Source organism: Falco naumanni, chromosome 5, assembly GCF_017639655.2.
Source record: "Falco naumanni isolate bFalNau1 chromosome 5, bFalNau1.pat, whole genome shotgun sequence".
NCBI classification, from domain to species: Eukaryota; Metazoa; Chordata; class Aves; order Falconiformes; family Falconidae; genus Falco; species Falco naumanni.
The window spans coordinates 60,614,601-60,634,060 of NC_054058.1; the positions used below are offsets into that span (position 1 = coordinate 60,614,601).

Genomic DNA, 19,460 nt, shown 5'->3' on the forward strand with positions numbered 1-19,460 from the left:
GTGATGACAGTGGGTGTTCTGGTAAATGGTTTTGCTGAAGTACATTGGTAACTCTTTGATGTGAACACCTAGTAAAAATTTCAAATCTTACTCCCAGAAGAAGGAAAAAAAGGAGAATTTTTTAAATGCTATTTTCTGCCTTACATTGAACTTACAACACCCTTCTATCTTAAAAGGAAAAAAAACAACCACCAACCAACAAATAATCTGGGGCAATCTCCTTGCCCATATCCTGAGATTGTTTCAGCCATAACCTTAACATGAAATGTTTATTTATTCTGCACATTGATACCACTCTAGTTATTCTGTGATTTTTTAATTTATTTTATTTTTTATTGCTGCAGTGGTTTTTCTGTTCTTGAGTTTTGTCTCTGCTTCTTCTAGTCCACTCTTTTTTGTTTTTCTTTGTCTATCATCGCATCCAAAACAATTTTAAGAAAGTCGTTCTGCCAAACTTATTTGAATCTCTGAGAGGCCTTCCATTTGCCTTTGCTCCAAGCAAAACTATGCTTAGCTGTCTTTTAGAGATATACCTTATCTCTTAATTTAGAGATATCTTCAGAGAGATATCGTAAGAGATGTCATCCTTATCTCAAGGGAAAAAAACAGTGATGAAACCTTTGATATAAGGATCTTTGATGAAAGTATATCTTCTTTCCTAATTGTTTTCTTTCTTAGTTCTCAATATTTGGTACCGTATGGAACACTCCCTCCTTGTGTATTAATACTTACAACACATCATACATGAGCTAGTGGACTGCTTTTTAAGGTCTGTGAAAAATAGTTAAAAAATGCTTGCTGTAAGTATGCCTACATTACTATACAGAATACAGGATGATGTTTTGAGGTCAGCAAAGTTTTTGAGAGCCACTTTTTTTCTGGCTTAAGAGCAAGACCATATACAAGTTCTGTTCTTACCGCAGTGTCATAACTCCTGAACTTTCTCATCAGAGAAGGGTATGATGAGAAGTGCTGTTAGTTCTTTTCTTTTTTCTTATCTCTTAGGTGCTTTCTGTATTTATGTGCAGCTACTGCTTTTGATGTGAATAGGTTGTTCTATCTGCTTCCAGGTAATTATGGCTGTATGGTTTTTTTAGAAGTATTTGTCCCTCAGATTACCTTATTGAATGTGTTAAAGGAACTAAGTGACAAAGGCAAAGTCATAGCAAAAATAATCTTTCACGCAAAACAAGGAGAAGTAATTATTAGAAAATATTTTCTATCTTGGTTCTGTCCAGGCTGAGGGCAGTTTATTCTTCCCAAAGCTGAGGGAAGAGAGTAAGACAAAAGGTCATCCTGAAGCTTAAAGATGATGTTAAGGAGAAGCACCACTAAGAGCTGTTAGGTACAGGAGGGCACAAATATAATAAATACTATTTTTAAAGGTTGTTGAGGCTTTTTACAAAAGCCACTGTGGTGTTCAAAGGGGCAGAGTGCTTCCAATCCACCCTCCTCAGGAGAGTTGAATACAGAGGTCCTGCAGTTTCAGAATCCCCATGGACTGCTTCAGGGTTTAAGAGGCTATTTCTCGTGCAAAGCGCACATGGGCAGGTTTAGAGTGGACCTGGCCATGTTGTGTCTGGCATAGGTCTCTAAAAACTCCACAGTCACAGTGACAGGAGGCCAAGAGCCAGCATCATCCAGCCAGGAATAAAGAACAGCCTGAAGTGACTTTACAAATGCTTTCAAGGAACATTGAAAACTTAGGCAATGGAAAAAAGAAAACTGTTTGTTGCTTTAAGCTTTTGTTCTGCCTCCTGACTTTGAGTGAATAAATACATGATGCTTGTTTAGAAGTGTTTGGGTTACCCTGCAAACTGAGATTCTGACAGATTTCCACAAAAAGGGCTTGCTTGTGCCAAATTCAGATGGTCCAGTCAGTTGAATAAATGGCGTAAGAAACTGGGAAAGGCATAACTAGTCTGGGGTGTTTGAACTGCATGTTCCCATGAAGGGCACTGAGGGGTGTGCACACAGCAGAGAACTTGCACAACCCTACAAGTTCTGCTCCAACATCACACCTTCCCTAATTTTTGTAGTCTCTGTGCACATGACCTTGGTATTCGTTCAGTTGTTAGATTTGTCATGACCTCTGCTTATATAGTGTGTATTCAATGATTGGAATATATGTAGCTAAAACAATTAAATAATAACCTACCTACTATCTACCTGTGGACTTCAGAAATTTTCTCAAGTCTTGAACTTCTTCTTGTGTCCTTAGGTTTTCATAGCACAAGCTAAAACAATCCATCCAAATGCAAAGTATATGTTGTGGGGTTTTGTGCTCTTTAGAAAAAATCATTGCCTAATAATTGCCTAATGACTGCTGAAGGGCATCTGTGAACCTCTCATGTAAACTTAAGTTTAAGTAACTTACAAGTAAACTCGTAAACATCTGTTTTGCAAAGAGTGGACAACATGTAATTATACGTACATGCTATCATTTTTAAATAACCTTTGCTTCACATCAGACAAATTCAGATGGGTTTCTTACTATGTGGACAGTTTTTCGATTGAATATCATTGCAAGGCTGATTATGCAGCATTGTCATGTGCCCTCTGTATCACTGTGGCTGTTGTGTGATCAGAATTTGGAGCATGCTAACACAATTAACTGAAATATACTGTTCTTAAGATAATTATTTACAGTACTGTGTTGTATCACCAAGTGTCATTGCCAACATTTTAAAAACCGTTTTTAGGATAGAATATTTTTAAATGGCTTACAATACAAGACCCTTTATCATTCATATGCTAGATTATGTATTTTACTACAATATTTTCAGATATTTTACAGTGTTCCTTGGGGATCCAAATCCTGCAAGTTTGTTTGACATGTACCGAAGTCACCTGTTCTGCACTGTGATAAATAACTCTTTATAAGAAAATACTTCTGTGGATTTGAAGTTGAAGAAATACAGTACATTCATCTACACAATAAAGGGATACATATTTTACAAGAGACTCGCTTAAATCTATTGAGGCTAGTTGGGATTGTTTGACTAAAAACCAACACACTAGAGAAGCCATTTGCCCACTTTCATTCTTTTTTAATGTATGAAACATCTTTTTCAGTCAAAGAGGCATAGATGAAACTTAAGTGGTACAGCAGATTCTAGATCAGAGCTTGAGACTTAAACGAGTTTTGCTGCTGGGACTCAGGAATAATTATTAAGGCAGATAATGCCAATACCATTTATAATCTGTAACAAGATAATGATAGGAACATAAAATGAAGCATTGAAGTAAGTATGGCTTTTTATTACTGATGGTGAAGTAACATGAACGTGCCCAGGGAAGCTGAGAACAAAGCCACCTGGTGCAATGCTTGAGAGGCCTTTCTGTGGGACTGCACAACTTAAGAGGTACATCAGTTTGATAAAATTCCAAACTGCTCTTTCCACTCTAACTTGTAGTTCCCAAATGTATAAATTCTTAAGAAGAAGAAAAAATAAAAAAGGGGAATAAAAATGTATTTGGGTTCTATATGTGTTCGGGAAGTTCCTTCAAAACATTTCTCAGTACATTTCCATCTGAAATGAGAGACATTCAAGTCCTACTAAAAAAGGCAGTGCTCTATTTTCAGAGGCCTTCAAGAACAACTGTAAGAATTGAAGGAAAAACTTGTTTTAAGGACTGTTCTGTTCCATACTTATTTTATGCACTAAATAATGTAGTAAATGGTTGGACTTTTAACAAAGGATATCCTTTCTGCAGTAATTTCTGAAATATGAAATATGACCTTCCCTCCTCCTCCAAAGAATTTATGTTCCTATGACCTACCTTGCTTGCATTTTAGGTGCCTATATCCATCATTCTCATCCTCAGAACTCCCACTCAGCAGCTGCCTATTTTGGCAGCACTTATAGTCTGTCTATAGCCATCCCCGGTTTTTACATTATGGATCTGTACAGACATGAAATTGTACTTTTGAGAACACTCAGAAGCAGCGTTGGCTCAACAGAGTCAAGCACCTTACCAGCAAAGTTTATTGAAAGGGCAGGTGAAATAAGCACCTGCCTACTGTAACAAAAAGTTAGAGCTGGCAAAAAACGCCACACTCAACAACCCAGTGTTCCAGAATAAAGTATTTATTATTCAGTGGCAATAATTGTTTCCTGGTTAAAAAAAAAAAACAAAACAACAACAACCAAAACCAAACAGCCAACAAACCAACAAAAAACCAAAACACCAACAAAAAACCCCAACCAAACAAAAAAACCCCAAAAAACCCAAACCAACAACAACAAAACAAAAAAAAACAAACCACCAAACCCAAAACCAAAACTAGCATGATTGAATTATTTTTCTTCTTATTTTATCAGGGAGTTAGAAGGGTAATGGGAAAGGTCAAAAAGAGTAGTTTTGCTTGTTCTGAAGAAGCAGACAAAATGAGAGCTGTTAATGGAAGTCCCCAGAGTAATAGTCCACTTGCTTCTGTACAGTTAAAGCAGCTGTGTGGGCTCTCCTGGAGTGCCAGCCTTCTCAGACAGCTGCCTGAGCTAGTGGTGCCATTAGTGCCATCCTGCACCACAGTCCAGGAAAACAACTGAGCACATAGTGAGATGGGACACAAGGTGATTAGCTGCTGGTTTAGGGACTCATTTGAGAGGAGACAGGATGCTACTTTTACTATAACCATTTCTGTTCCTCACTTACATTAGTAGGACAAAATACAGAAAGGGTCTTGGAAGGAAGGGCTGGAGTACAATCTCTGTCCAAAATGAGTGCTGTAATCTTTAGCCAGCAGTGTTATTTGTTTGTGTTTTCAGTGAGTCCCTTTCTTCTTCATCCTCTGCTTCCTGCTCACAGCTTCCCAAATCATGAATTATTTTCTTCATAGTGGTGTGGCTGCAATGAGAGTATGCCCTTCCTAATCCTTTACAGAAGTCTTTAGTCCCAAGGGCTGATTGCGTGGGAGGTAGAAGATACGGATTTAATTACATTTGAAGGCAGTGGCCCTTTAAAGTGAGCTAGTCGATCCCTAGCCTTCATTTCTAGTCTGTTATCCAAGAGATGGTATCACTAGAATATGTATTTTAAAAGGAAACACAGGACAGCAAGTGAAGAGTTGCAGATGAGGAGAACAATTCCTTGAGGAAGAGGGTGGTGGGTGCCCTGTGTACAGCCAGTCATGGGAACCCAGAGAACAGACCTCAAACACAAAAGCACCAACTGTTTTGTGTCATAAGAGATATGGATTTGGCCTTGAAGTAAGAAAACCCCTCACCGTGCGCCTGGAGCTAATAGTATCATTTGTACTTACGTGTCAGGTGGTGGCTATAGGAGGGAAGAAAAACAAAAATGTCAGGTAGTTGCTGAGCTTCCATTTTCACACAGCTCTCTCCTTTCTTTTCTTCAGGTATCAGCCTCTTGCTATTCTAGCTATGTAGTAGACTCCAAACAGATCACTTGATTTGTATTTGTCTGTGCCTGGAGTGAGTGACAACAAGCCCTTCAGTTTGCATGTATGCCCACGACTTGGAAGTGTTTTCCAGCGTTCGGTCCCACATTGTCTAGTCATTTATTTCTGTCAGAAAATTCACGTCATATTATTGTGATATAACACTAAGAAGGAAAAAAATCCACATTGTGTTTGTAGGAGGACAGAGATATGGATGTCATGGTTTGGATGCTCGTTTGAAGCAATAGAGTCCAATGCTCAGGCAAACGTGTGTGTGTGAGCAGAGCTTAAACCTCACTTGCCTCAAAGCCTCAATAACTAACTTGAATGTTCACTTCTGTCAGGGCTTATCTGTATGTAAGACAACTTCAGGTCATTATCCATCTTAGTAATTATCCATTATCTAAACTTCTTTGGAATTCAGACGTGAAGTTCACATATCAGTATGTCAGTATTCAGCATAAGAACGTGCTAGTTTGGTATTAAAAAATTCTTTAATTAGAAGTGGTGCATTTAACTGTTGCTGGATTGATTTTCTGGGTTTTTTTGGTGCCAATAGGAGTAGATCTTGATGTTGCTATTTTAATACTGATCTAAGAGGCATTTTTCATTGTTTTCACAAATAAATTGTAGGTGGAAAAGTTTTGAGTGATGAATCACGTATTTTTGATGATACTTTGAGGAACACTGTAGTCCTATAGAAGTGTGTAGCGGAACACAAAAGGTGGGTAATATGTCAGATTTGCATGGGAGACTGCAGATTGAACACAGATGGAAGACAGTACCCAGATCATAAGGACCTCCCTTCTTGAGATGCTGCCTTTTTTCATGTGATGTGCAGCCAGAGCCTTCACTAGAGGTGTTTAGGCAGATTCCCCTTTTACAATAGAAAGGACGAGTGTTCAGAACATTTTTAGTACAAATCCAGAATCTTTTTCTTTCCATTGTATGATCCTTCCAGATCTGGTTCTGTTTTAAAAGCTGTATATGAGGCAGGTCTTTTGTTAAGAAATGAGGAAGATTATAATATTTAATCTCATTTGGGATGAAAAGCCTTCTGTTTTCAAAACTATGATAAGATTATTATATTCTCTTTGCTATTTAGGATTACTGACTGGCAAAATTTACTTCATACATAAAATCTATTGTTCTGGATGATTGCTAATTTAAGTATTATCATAATCAGAATGGGCAGGCCTTTATTATGGACAGTGCTTTCAATGGTGGCCAAAGTGGCATTCTGTTTTACTGAGCTTAACTTAGTCTTTCAAGCCCTGTAACACTGTCTTTCATTGCTTGAACTGAGGAAGTATGTGTGTAGGCTATCATCTGTGTAAGTATAATTTCCCTAAGCTTCAGCTAGGTAGCAAAAGGCAAAATGGTTGTGGACATGTGACCATTAGCACTCACGCATTCACCACCAAGACCTGTTTTAACAGAAATGAATGACAGTAAAAGGGGCTCAGATCACTTACACCTGAAATCATGAACGTATTTATTTAATATTAATGTTGCGTTACCTTTAGCACCTCACTGGTGTGCTGAACGTGTGCAACATATTTATTCATATTAAAATCAGAGTTGGTGACAAACAACTTTTAAAGATCAAAGTCCAGATAAAATCATGCAGGAGTTAAAGTGTCTTTTTATAAAAAGTGTAGCTCAAAAAGTAAACAGTTTATTTTGTTTATTTTGATTTGCAAAGCTATTCTTCCACATGAGGAAACCAGACAATTCAAATCAGTTTCTAAGCCTCAAAAAGTACAAGCTAGAGGGAGACTTTGTATTTAAAGTCCATTGCAATCTTAGTTGCCACTTTTTTCTCACAAGAAAAGAACAAAAGTATGTCTTAATATTTTTGCATCTTCATAGATCGAGAAATTTGCCTTCCCACACTTAAAAAGAAGTGCTGGAAAAGAGGGTTATTTTGTTCCTTGGGCCAAGTTCTTTAATGGCAAATCACAGTGTGGAAAGAATGCATCTGTCCAAGTTATAAATCCTTAAAATGAGCTCTGATGGAAAATCTGGAGTAGTTTCACAGTGGAATCTCCTCAACTTCATGTGAGGAGCCCCACTGCTGCTTTTCTAAAGCAGGTGCCCAGTCCATCCAGGAATGGTCTGGTTGATACCCAAGAGTGGCTTCTTGCTCATGAACAAAATAGGCATCAACAAAGCAGGGATGTTTTTGTTCTGCAAATTACTTCATGATTCCCAGTCAGGCCTGAGACGGTTGAAGTTTTTTCTCTGTTCTTCTGTGTTGTGATACTGGTGAGCCACAAAGGAAATCTTTGTGCAAAACTCAGTTCATATTTCCCTTTACTTTTAAAAACTTGACGTTACTTACTGTGGTTTTATTTACTAAAGTGAATGCAGGACTGGTCACGAAACTTATCCTGGCAGTGACATGTATGGGACGTAAGATTCATACAGGTTTAAAGTATAGGAAGTCTCATTCAGGGGAATGCAATGGGGCCTCTGGTGGAGGGCCATCATTGCTACTGCTGTCCTAGATGCCCAGAAAAGTGCAAATATGGCTTTCTTTTTATGATTCTTCCTTTGGACAGGCACAGGTGCTCCTTCCCATATCAGCTGTTTCTTCCAAGGGAGAACTCTTTAGCCAGAAACTGTCAGAGACAGCCATGGCCCAAGCTTTGGCAGGCTTGGATGATGTTGAAGTGTGTGTACACATACAGGAGAGAGAGGGAATTTCATATATTTCAGTTAGTTTATTTAAATTAGAGAATGCTGGCATTGTCCTTTTGACCAAATGAATTTCTTCACACATCACTGCTACGAAGACCAAAGCATGTTCTCTTATATCTGTCACTACTGTAGCATCACACCAGCTTACAGAAGCATCTCAGTGTGTCTCACCATTCAGGACAGTCAGCAGCTTTGTCTATCACATACTCCCTCTCCGTCATCACTTCTGGGATACATGTATGTCAACATTAGCAGGAAAGCTTTCTTTGTAAGGAAAACCAGTTTGGTACTAAGGAACCAGAATCTAAGGTACACATTTTGGGGATGGAGGGTTACTTGGATTAGTTCTCCTTTTGTTGCACGGACTAAATGCTGGTTCGTGAATGCAGTGCATTCAGCGTGCTCTTGAAGCATATCTCTCCATTTCAATTCATGTGAAGGGGATCTCTGAGAGAGCACAAGTGACAGGAGACTGTGACAGGAGACTGCCTTTAGAAACACACTCCTTATCTGAACTAAAATGCTAAGACAGATTCACTTTCTGAGTGATGTCTCCAGGTGTGACACACCCAGCAGAGAATCCTGGTCTTCCTCACTCTAGTAAAATTGAGATACTAGATTTAATCAATGTTTTATGTAAAAGCTGCATTGAATATGTCCTGTATTTTATTGCAATTTTACTAAACAGATGCTGAAATATACTTTAAAATTAAAAAAAATATATCTCTAAGAAATAATTCCAAAGCTGTACAGGCAACTACATGGAGTATTTATAACAGAAAGTCTCAAGGTTGACTGTTTTGGAGCATTGCTTTGTGTGGCACTGTAGTACTGTCTCCTGTTAATTCAGGAAGCTCGAGGCCAATATTAATAACTGCGGTGGTGTCGCTCCCTTGGCAAGTATCGCTGCCCAGCAGCAGAAGTCTGCAGAGAGGCGCTGGCTGGTTGGGTCCTAGTCAGCTGCAGGATGAGTATCTGGCTCCTTCCTGCGGTACGTTACTGCTATTGCACAGCACCGAAGAGTAGCTGTACTCAGCCAGTAAACAACGATTAAACTAAAGCAAATAGGTGTGATTCTTTTAAAAGGATGAATGAGTCCTTTCATTCTATAAAGAGTTAAGTTTTTAGCTAGGCAATACACAAATTACTTAGCAAACCTTACACACAAATACATACTCAAAGAGGCTTATACTGTTAGCTTTTGTCTGGCACAGATGCATCAAAAGCCTTGCCCATGTGCCATTAGTGAATACTGGCCTCAAACACATGTATGCAATTAATTCTGAGTTGGGATTTGGGAAGAAATAGGAAGAAAGAGAGTACATTAAGTCAGTACAAATGTTACTTAGGTGATCATATCATAAACTGTAAGTGAAACTTGGAAATATAAACCACCCCCCTTAAAGCTGGGTAAGTCATCTAAATCTTGCCAGTGATTGTTGAAGAGTATTGTTTCTATTCATTTTCTTAGCTGGGATTAGTGAAGTTTTATTTAATTGTATTTTTATCTGAAAATCACTGAGTAGTGTTGATGGATACATGCTGCTATTTACAAAATAGAATTGTACTATAGGGATTCTGACATTTTGGTTAATTGGTATGTATCTTTCTAAACGGTTTTTATTCCTTAACTCATAATTGTTCTCATTTGCTCGGTGGGATTCAGAAACAGGGTTTGTGGAATGTCATTTAATACTCATTTCATTTTGTTAAATGAAATGCATTGACTTCCCTCTTGCCTATAAATTAAGTCATTCTAGTTTCATTTTCTGGACATATATTTTTAATTGTGCAAATATTTTTTCTTCTCATGTAATTTGCCTAATGTTACAAAAAGTGCCACCCCAGATCCCAGCTTTATTTATAGCAAATGAATTGCAGTGTGTTTTCTAAAGTCAGTTAAATCCAGACATAAATTAGATTCTTGATCTGTCTCTTATGACAGTCTAAATGTGAACCATTGTTTTCAAAGTTAGCCCTTTTCCTTGCTAAGTGCAGGACTGAAACTAATAAATTATTCTTTTGCAACCCAGAGAAATAACCTTCAATAAGAAAATACTTATCAGTCAGATCCTGCCTTCCAGTTGAGTTTCCCTTGGTGTAGAGGCAGTGGGAAGGAGAAGGCATCTCATTGCAATCTGATTTCCTCGCTCTATTCTAACATTAGTCGATGTGTTGCCCAGCTTCTCTTTATAAATACAAACAGCTTCAGGGACACTCCAACATGTGTTTTTCTACCCACAATTTATTAGCCAAGAATAGCTACGTTGAAATAGAGTTGTGGTCATGCCCTTTTCTTTGGCAAATCCTCTTCATCAGGGGCTCTGGGACTTGTGTAGGCTCTGGTGGGTATTCAGCATCCAGGGTAGGCCACACACTGGAAAACAGCCCAGGAAATAGATATACAGCCGTTACGGCCCATTTGTAGCATACAGGAGAATAACAGAAACAAGTCATCAATTTCTTCCTCTATAGGCATGATTTGAATGAGCATCTATGGGTGAAAAGCTCTAAGTGCTATATGCTACCAATTGTCTCCAATGGCAACATTTTAAGCAGAGTAAATACGTTACACTGGATAGTCACATGGCCCTTTTATTAAGTTAACAGTGCCATATTTCCACTTTGGCTGACTTAAAATCCTATTGTTGGGGCCTTGTAATATTTTCTTTTCCTCTTATTCCAAATCTTTAAAGAAAAAAGAAAAGGATTATGAAATGTGTTGATGTAACCCACGCATAAAATAAAAGACAATCCTTCTGTGCTAAAAAGTGGTATTGTGTATTGCTGTGAAGCATTGCAACCCAGGTATACTTCTAGCAACATATTTTGTGATGGATAACTTTTCTTTCCATTTCTCCAACCCTTGTTTGCTACAAGAGGAAAGAAAAATCTGTGGGAATCTTGCTGTTGCCTACAGATTCCTCTTAGGAAATGGAATTCTTAAAAAAGTTGAGTTTTGAAAAATCTCCCTTACACCCAAAAGTATTAGGATAGTATCGTGCACAGAAGAGAACATGAGAATGAGCACTGGGGGACAGCATTTCAATTATTTTGTGCTAGTGAATGAGGATACAGTTGTCTCGTAGAGACTAATTTAAAGGACAAGTGATGAGAACTGGGTTCTATCTGCTTATTCCCACATATTTAGGAAGGAAATTTTCATATAGCAGACAAATTTTGAAATATTTTTCAAATATAACCTATCCTCCTAAATGGCATGGAAATCTGTCACGAGGTCTTGGCATAACTCAGTTGGCAGCAACTGTTGTTCTTCCCAAACAGCAGCATTGACACATAAGGGAGTGACAGAGGCATACTCTAAGTATGGAAAGCTGTCTTCTCAATAGCAACAGAAGACCATTTTCAGATCTGAAACTCTATATTCTGCAGCAAGCAAACAAAAGTATGCAGAAGGATCCCGATTCTTGGAATATGGATTTTCCCACCAAGTCTATTTATAAAACTACCCAATAAAAAAGCATATAGAAGAAATGATTTCGACTCAGAATATCTGGGTTGTATTCCCAGCTCGGTTTGCCCTTCAGGGAGCCACATTAAAAAAAAAAAACCCACAACACAACAACAAAAACCAACAACCCCCCCCCCCCAAAACAATCCTTCAAGAAAGCCTTTATACCTCAGTTTCCCTACATCTACCCTACATCTACAGAAATAATAAATAGTAGGTGTGATCTCATTTGTGTCTGGAAAGCATGTTTTGCTGATTTAGTGGAAGGCACTAACAAAGTGTCGTGCATTATTATTGCATTAGGCTGACTGTACTGAAATCCATCAGTCATTTCCCACTTGGCACTGATTGTGGGTGGTAACATTTCTGTATTAGTCTTAAAGAGGATGCACTTAGTATTAATTATTATATATATTAATTATATATGTATTAGTCTTAAAGAGCACTGCCTGATGTATAATTACAGTTTATGATTAAAGCATTTTCTAAGAAAGGCAGTAACCCGTGAGATCCTTTCTTTCACTGTTAAACTACCGCATTACGACGTGTATTGTTTCATTACAGATCCTGCCAAGCAGCTCTACTGTGCTTCTTACAGCTATGTGTGAAGTATCGAGGTGAAGTTCATAACTATATTTGGGTATCAGAGTTTATTTCCTCTACTCTTTTGAAGGTTAGCATGACGAGCAGTTGAGGAATGCTAGGGCGAACCGTCATTAACATGAGCAGGCTGTGCCCGGGCTCGGATTGCCCTGCTGAATCCTGTTTCGTGTCGCGAGCAGTTAAATCACCCGGCGCCGGAATGAGGCTGGGACCACACAAACACAGCATCGAGTCTGTTCCGTTATCACGCTGCAGAGAGTGGTCCTCTGCGTCGCAGATAGCAGCACCTCTCCCACACGTTGCCAGTGGTCAAAGCCTGGCGTTGGAGTCAAATGCTCCCCAGTCCGACGTGCCTGCCCAGTGGGGTGGCAGGATCGGAAGCTGGGAGGGAAGTGAGTAAGCCAGTGGCCCGGCCCAACGCTGGCTGCCAGGCAGGGTGCTGGAGCGAACCCTGGAGAGGGGAGGAAGTGTTGCAACAACTAACACTCATGTCTGAGTTCTTCTCTGAAACAGCATCATCATAGAAAAATCTAAGATAAGAGGATTTTTGGGAAATATTACCGCACAGTTAATGCAAGATGGAATGATCTGTTTCTAGTTCTGAAAAGAGGGGGAGCATGCACAGCTCTTCCTTAGAGGTGCTCAGCACCCAGCGAAAGGGAGCACCCATAAAAAGTAGTCTGTTGCATGAAGTTACTGATTTTTTATCTTCTGATCTGCATGACTTTTCTATCCTTCTCAAACTGAGTATTATCAATGATGATGCACATTGGAGCTTTATGTTTTCCTGAGGAGTTAAACAAAATCGCTAAGAGGTCCATAGTTACAATGATACTTAAAAACTGTGGAGGAGGGGTTCTTTCTTTCTCTATATTTACATCAGAGAATTTCATGTAAAAAGAATATAGTGGCATGTGTACATTCTTACAATTTAATATGTCTGTCTACATGCCCTTCATTTTTTACAACTGACTCCTGAGCAGTTGGGTTGATGGAAGAATGAGATGAATGAGAAGGGCATCCTATGGGGAAGGGGGGGGGGGGGGGGCGAACAGAAGCAAGTGGTGATCCCTACAGAAAGGAAATTAAATGTGACATTCCACTGCCAACTGGGTGTTGGTTTGCTATATTGCCTCCGTCAACAACTCTTCACTGTTATGATTTCTTTAAGGATATTTCTGAAGTGAAAAACCTCCTCTTTTACCATTGCCTCCTCCCAGTGCTGGTTTTCTACCATTGCATAGCTATCAAAATACTGACCATTAGTAGAATTTCAGTATGGTGTGGATTATAAATCTTTTTTCAACAAAATACTGTTTACATTATTTATGCTTGTCACTTTTAAATTAATGATGAAAGAAAATTAAGAAGGGGGTGTATGGGTGGGTCAAGTCCTTCTTTGAATACTAGATGTTTACAAAGCAGCTGCTAGAATAAAATTTCCTTGGCTGCTTAGTGAGAGGATAGTTCAAATTGTAGTCAAAATTAGGATTGGCACACCAGATTATGTGTGGGTGTGACAAGTGAAAAAGGAAATGCTTGGTAAAGTATTTTTATTTGTAATGTGAAACTAACCTAAAATAATATTAGTGGGTATTAAATTCTCTGTGTTCCAGTGGATCAGTTCATTGGAATACAGAAAATAGTTCTGCTTATAGTAATAGCTCAGAGAATATTTAGATAAATTACTGAAGTTGAAATATTAGTAGCAGGGAATACATGATGCTATGGGTGTGGTATGTGTCTTTTATCATCATGATTTCATATTGTTCTAAATATGTGTTCATATAATCTTTAGAGTCTCCACAGAAGCATTCATTATATATTGTTACAGAGCTGAAGAAACACTTTCTTAGTTACAGTTGGCTTTAAAAAACATTTTAGTGGAGCCTTTCATGTCCCTCACTTGTAACAGCGAAAAAAGAGTTGGTATCTTTTCTCAGGGAAAACACAGGTGACTGATGCAGGCTTCTGGGTGCAGCAGGGAAATTTAGGGCCCCCTCTAACAGCAACATCCTTTGGCTTTGGGAGAGCTGAATCTGCTTCCACAGTTTAATTCTGTAGAGTTATCTGAAGTTCTAAAGCTGTTGAGAAAGCTATGGCAAACCAGCTGGTGATCCACCTGCAGGAATATGGGAAGAAATAGGGTAGACCAAACAAGTTTTTTTGTCTCTTTTAATGAAGAGGGAGAAAATATGTGACAAAGGTACTCAGATAGCAAAGGAGTCCTTAGTATGTGAATGTGGACTGAGCACTGATACTTTTACTGGGTGGAAAGGGGATGTTAGTTCTCTGGGTAAGAGTCTGGACGGGGAATTGCATCCATCTTCCCACCCTGGCTCTATCACAGATTTCCTTAGTGAACTAAGCAAGTAGTTAATGGCTTTGGCCTCTCTTTTTCTGTTGACAAAGTGGGATTCTGACCCCTTCCTCCCAAGGGTCTGTGAGGTTAAATGAAAGGATGTTTATAAAGTGAGCTCATATTGTTTTTATGGAACGGGTGCAGTTTCAACATTTTCAAATAATATTCTCAGCAGAGAAAGAACCTTAGATATTACATCTACTTACACAGTGATGCTGTCTTACATATATTCTTCCTCTCACTGGTAACATCCCACAGTTGTGGGAGTTTCTGTACAAGTCCTTTTTTCTGGAGCAAGGAGGGCGGCCACAGGCACCCCACGAAAGGTGCCCGCTGCCAAGGGCCACAGATACCCTCCAGCTGTGTGTCACCACCACGCCAAGCTCTGCTAGTCCAAGCTGTGTCTGTGTGCTGGGACACCCCGGAATGGTGTGAGCACCTCTTGGGGTGTACTTTTCCCTTGGTACATAGATGAAGGTGTCTGTTCCCCTTACCTCACCCTAAGTGAACCTGGTTCTCTTTGTGTGCATGCTGTCAGTGTTACCAAATGCTGTCTCTGAGTCTGTATATGCCTTATGAAATGCCTTCAACCTCTCTTTTCAACCCCCCACCCCCCCCTCCTCCCTTATTTTGGAGGATGTAGTTCAGCTGGTCCTTTTCAACCTTTTGTTGATAACTGCCATTTTTGTGCTGCCTGTTGCTAAGTATTTGGTGCTGCTCCGTCTCACCCTTCTCCCCCTCCTCTTTTGGTGGAGAAAGGATGCAACATATTTCCAGAGTATATACTTACTCTAGTTCCAGCAATGAGACTACTGTACATCTGGTGCACAGTCTGCTCTGTGCACATTACAGCACACTGAGCTGTAGGCGAGGGGACAAACGACCTGTCCCAGTGCAGCGGGACATGGTGACTGCTGCAGAAGGTGTCACAGAGGAATCACCAGGTGCAGGATGACCAGCAACAATCCAAAGATCTCTTACCAAAACACAGGCACATGTCTCTGCTATCACTTTCTCTTAGGCAGCCCCAGAGCGTGAAAGTTGGTGGTGGGTTGTGCATAGAGGTAGAAACACGGTGGGAGGTGGAACTGTGGTAGATGTGACTGATTTACGACAGAAGTTTCCTTTACAGTCATAAGGGGAATTTTGCTTGGTCACAGCAAGTTTGAACCCTCATGAAACAGCCTGAATCATTTGAAGTTAAAATAAAACAGAGAATGGCAGGGGGAGGTGCATGGCTGTTAAAAAAAAAAAAAAAGGGGGGGGGGGGCAAAAAAACAACGTTAAAATTGTTTCCTTTGGTGCTGACTTCTTAAATGGGAATGTGATACAGAATAGTTCTGGTGTGCAAGCCAACATTTGTTTTAAGAATTTTTATTGTCTTTTCTCTCTTCCCCCTCCCCCCCTTGCCCTCCCTCTCTGGTCTGCAGATTTACACTGACTGGGCTAACCACTACCTAGCAAAATCTGGCCACAAGCGGTTGATCAAGGATTTGCAACAGGACATTGCAGATGGAGTGCTGCTAGCAGAAATCATCCAGATCATCGGTAAGACCAGGGCTGAGAGAAGCACTGTGGGCTAACTCCTTGCATGGGGGAATATATAATTCAAGTTGAATGTATTTAACAATAAGATGAACCCTGAATAATACAATTTGACTGGGTCCATATGTCTCTGATATTTGTGTGATTCGTCCTTGTCTTAATTAAAAAATATGTTTATGTGAGCATGTTTGGAAGTGGCTGTTTAACCATACTGTAAATGGCCAGAACTGTATCTTGCACACTTTGAATTGTCAGAAATGAACGCTCCATTAAACCATATGTCTCCCATGTGTGCATTTTGTTAGTTGGAGTGGCTCATACTTTCTGGGATGCCTTGAAACTGTATCCTGACCCTGCAAAGACAATTGTGGAAGATTTCATGTCAGCAGTTATTTTGCAGGGGCTGAAGAATTAGCAGCGACCTCCTTCACACTTCCCCCTTTGCATGATTTGGCATGTGGAAGCAACTGCTGCTAACAAGAGTGTTGTTACTGTACAACTGAGCTTTACTTAGGAAGGAGCTCTGTGTCAACAAAACTCTGTGCACTTTATTGCTGTGTCTTTTCTGCTTTTCTTCTGCTTTTTGGTTTGCTTTTTTTTTTAATTATTATTTTTAGGTCTTTTTTTTTTTCCTTCTTTTTGGCCAGTGGGTGGAAAGGAAAGTTTTATCTCATTGTTTACATCTGCTTTTCTCCTCACTGTTTTTGTTTAGCAAATGAAAAGGTTGAAGATATCAATGGCTGTCCCCGGAGCCAGTCTCAAATGGTAAGAATAAAATATATTTTTAGTCTATATTGGCATCTCTACACTTTGCTAAAATGCTTTTAAATAATGATTTATTTAAACTGTGAATATTCTGTCCCACATTTACAGTTAAGTCCTAACTCTTATAATGTTCCTGGTACTTTTTTTTTTTCTACCTGTGCTTAGTGTTTGTCACTTCATTTCTGTGCTCGATAACTTTGGGTTTTGAGGTAACCCAGTAGCAAAACTTCATCACTTCTAATTAATCCAGACTGCCTTAGCAGACCTGTTCTTCTGATAGTCCGGATAATTTAATTTAGTTTCATTTTTAAGGGCAGTACATCCAAGAACAGTTTTTTAAGTTGAGTCTTTCTGTCTGGAAAACTAGTTTGATGAACAAGACTTGCCAATTATTTTTGAATATAAATAGCCTGTTGGATTGTCCACTGTAAAGTCCAGTTAGATGCACTGACTCCAAGGCTTTCAGAAATAGCACTTTAGTCATATAGCTCTCTGAGTTATAGCTGGCAGCTGCTTAAAGACATTTGAATACTCTCAGGCAAGAAGCATTTTGTGAGTGTGATTCATATGGAGTCTTATTAATCTTTTACTGTGTTTATGGCTAGTCAACTACATTTAATAAGATAAAGCCTCCTTAGAAGGCTGTGGAACTGACAGGTACAAGATCTGAGCCTCAGTAACATCACCATGCATTTACTGAATCATTTGCAGTTCCAGTCATGCTCCCCCATGCTGAGGAGTTTGTTTTTCTGTTCACATTCAAGTAGTGCATGAATAAGGTGCAGGATTGTGTAGCTGGCAAGGATTTTGGAGTATAATGATTTGGATGAGTTTGCATAATAGCAAACTGCTGAAGCTGGGCTTAAAAATAGAGATGGAGTAGAAAAAGAAATTAAACTTATTCAGTGCACTTTCTAAAGGGGGAAGGAATTTACAGCTTTTTTTTCTGTGAAGCTGCAAAAGGTAAAAGGAAAAATTTTGAGTACCAGTAAAGTGGAAAATGAGGTCTTTTGGTTCTTTTTTTAAAAAAATGTGTATGTTTAGAATAAGGTTTTTCTCTGGCTTTCAGGCTTTTTGAAACACTCCATGGTAAGAATATATGCAATTTCCTTAATAATAGTTATTATTTTAATTACTCATATTACAGCAGCACCTAGTGGCCTCAGCTGAGAACGCTGGGAACTCCAGTGTGGAACTGTAATATTACACACACAGATCGAGAGATAATGGCTCTCTAATCACATTAAAACCTGCCATTCCAGACAGACAAGACAAACAAGAGGAGGCAGAAGCACAGAAGAGTGATATGATTTCCCAAGGTTATGTAATTGGTTAGCAACCATCTAGGATTGCTTAGGGACCCACCACTGATGTCTATTGAGTTTCATTTCCATGAGAGAAAGCTGAGCTGCAGAGAGAACTATTTACTCTAGTAAGTTTGCATCTCCAAAGCAGCATTATTTGTGTTTGCCCCCTATTACCAGGTAAATCTTTATGTGGCACAGGGATTCTGGATTTCATCTCTAGCTCTGCTGCAGTTATGCATGCTCATGCTGCGGCAGTACCTGTGGGAAACTGCATCCATCTTCCTTCTCCTCCCATAAGGCCACCTCTCAGCTCAGCCAGACTGAAGAATATGTCTCAGGTGCTCTGGGTCTCAAACCAGGTGCTTTGGAAACTCCTGTACATAGTCATACATCAGTGTTTGCACAGTGCTAAGGCATTGCATTTAGCCACTTTAACTTAGTAGAAACATATTTGTTGATCCTTTTTTGATTCAGTCTCTATGCTTCATTGTTTTACGAATTAAAATATATCTCTACAGTCTGATCAGATTTATTTATTTTTATCTCTACAGTCTGATCAGATTATTTTCCTGCATTTTGACATAACAATTTTATACTGCTGATTTCTTCAATTGAGCTGGGAAATTTAAAATATACTGAAGTTAAAGTAGTTCAAACCTGTCAGTTCTCCTCTCAGAGCATCCCAGAGACCCTGCGTTTTGAATCTGCTCTTCATTTGTTTCCTTTGGGTTGTGCACTGAACTAGCCTAGCTGAAGGCACCGTTTTAATGCATTTTCAGGTAATTTCCTTTGGCAGTGCTCAATTTTGTTAGCCTGCTCAATTAATGATAGGACAATTTTCCTTGGAACAGTGGACTCCTGGGTGTTTGCAATGTGCAGAAAAAAAGTGTAACAGTGGTCAAAGCTGGTTTATATGTTTGACATATGCCAGTATGTAGCAATGTCGTGTCAGGATTTGTCAGAACACCAGCCATCAAATCAGCAACATATAGCATGTTTGTTAGCCGTTCATTCATTGCTTTCATTTTAATTTTTTTAGTTCATAAACCTCAAGAATCCCATTACCCGTTTCTTTCACGTGTTTTCATAATCCTTACTCTCATAACTTGCAATTAAGGAGAAATGTTTTCTGTATTCATGTGCCATTTGATACCTTTCCAAGGAGGTGATGTCTAAGACATTTTATTAGCTTGAAAGAAGCTAGAGACCACTGACATGGATTGTCTGCTGCTGGAAACACTTGATATCCTCTGTAGATGATACTGATATACATTCATAATTAATCACTACCAATACTCC

The 19,460-nt window shown here is 39.2% G+C and overlaps 1 protein-coding gene across 4 annotated transcripts in view; it reads left to right on the top strand.

The window, feature by feature from the left end:
• NAV3 (neuron navigator 3) overlaps positions 1-19,460 on the top strand; it is a 273,383-nt gene that overhangs the window by 64,394 nt on the left and 189,529 nt on the right. For all 4 annotated transcript variants that reach the window (XM_040596077.1, XM_040596078.1, XM_040596079.1 and 1 more), the window contains exons 2-3: positions 15,975-16,092; positions 16,802-16,854. In XM_040596077.1, coding sequence (XP_040452011.1) covers positions 15,975-16,092; positions 16,802-16,854 — 171 coding nt within the window. The remainder of the gene's footprint in view (positions 1-15,974; positions 16,093-16,801; positions 16,855-19,460) is intronic.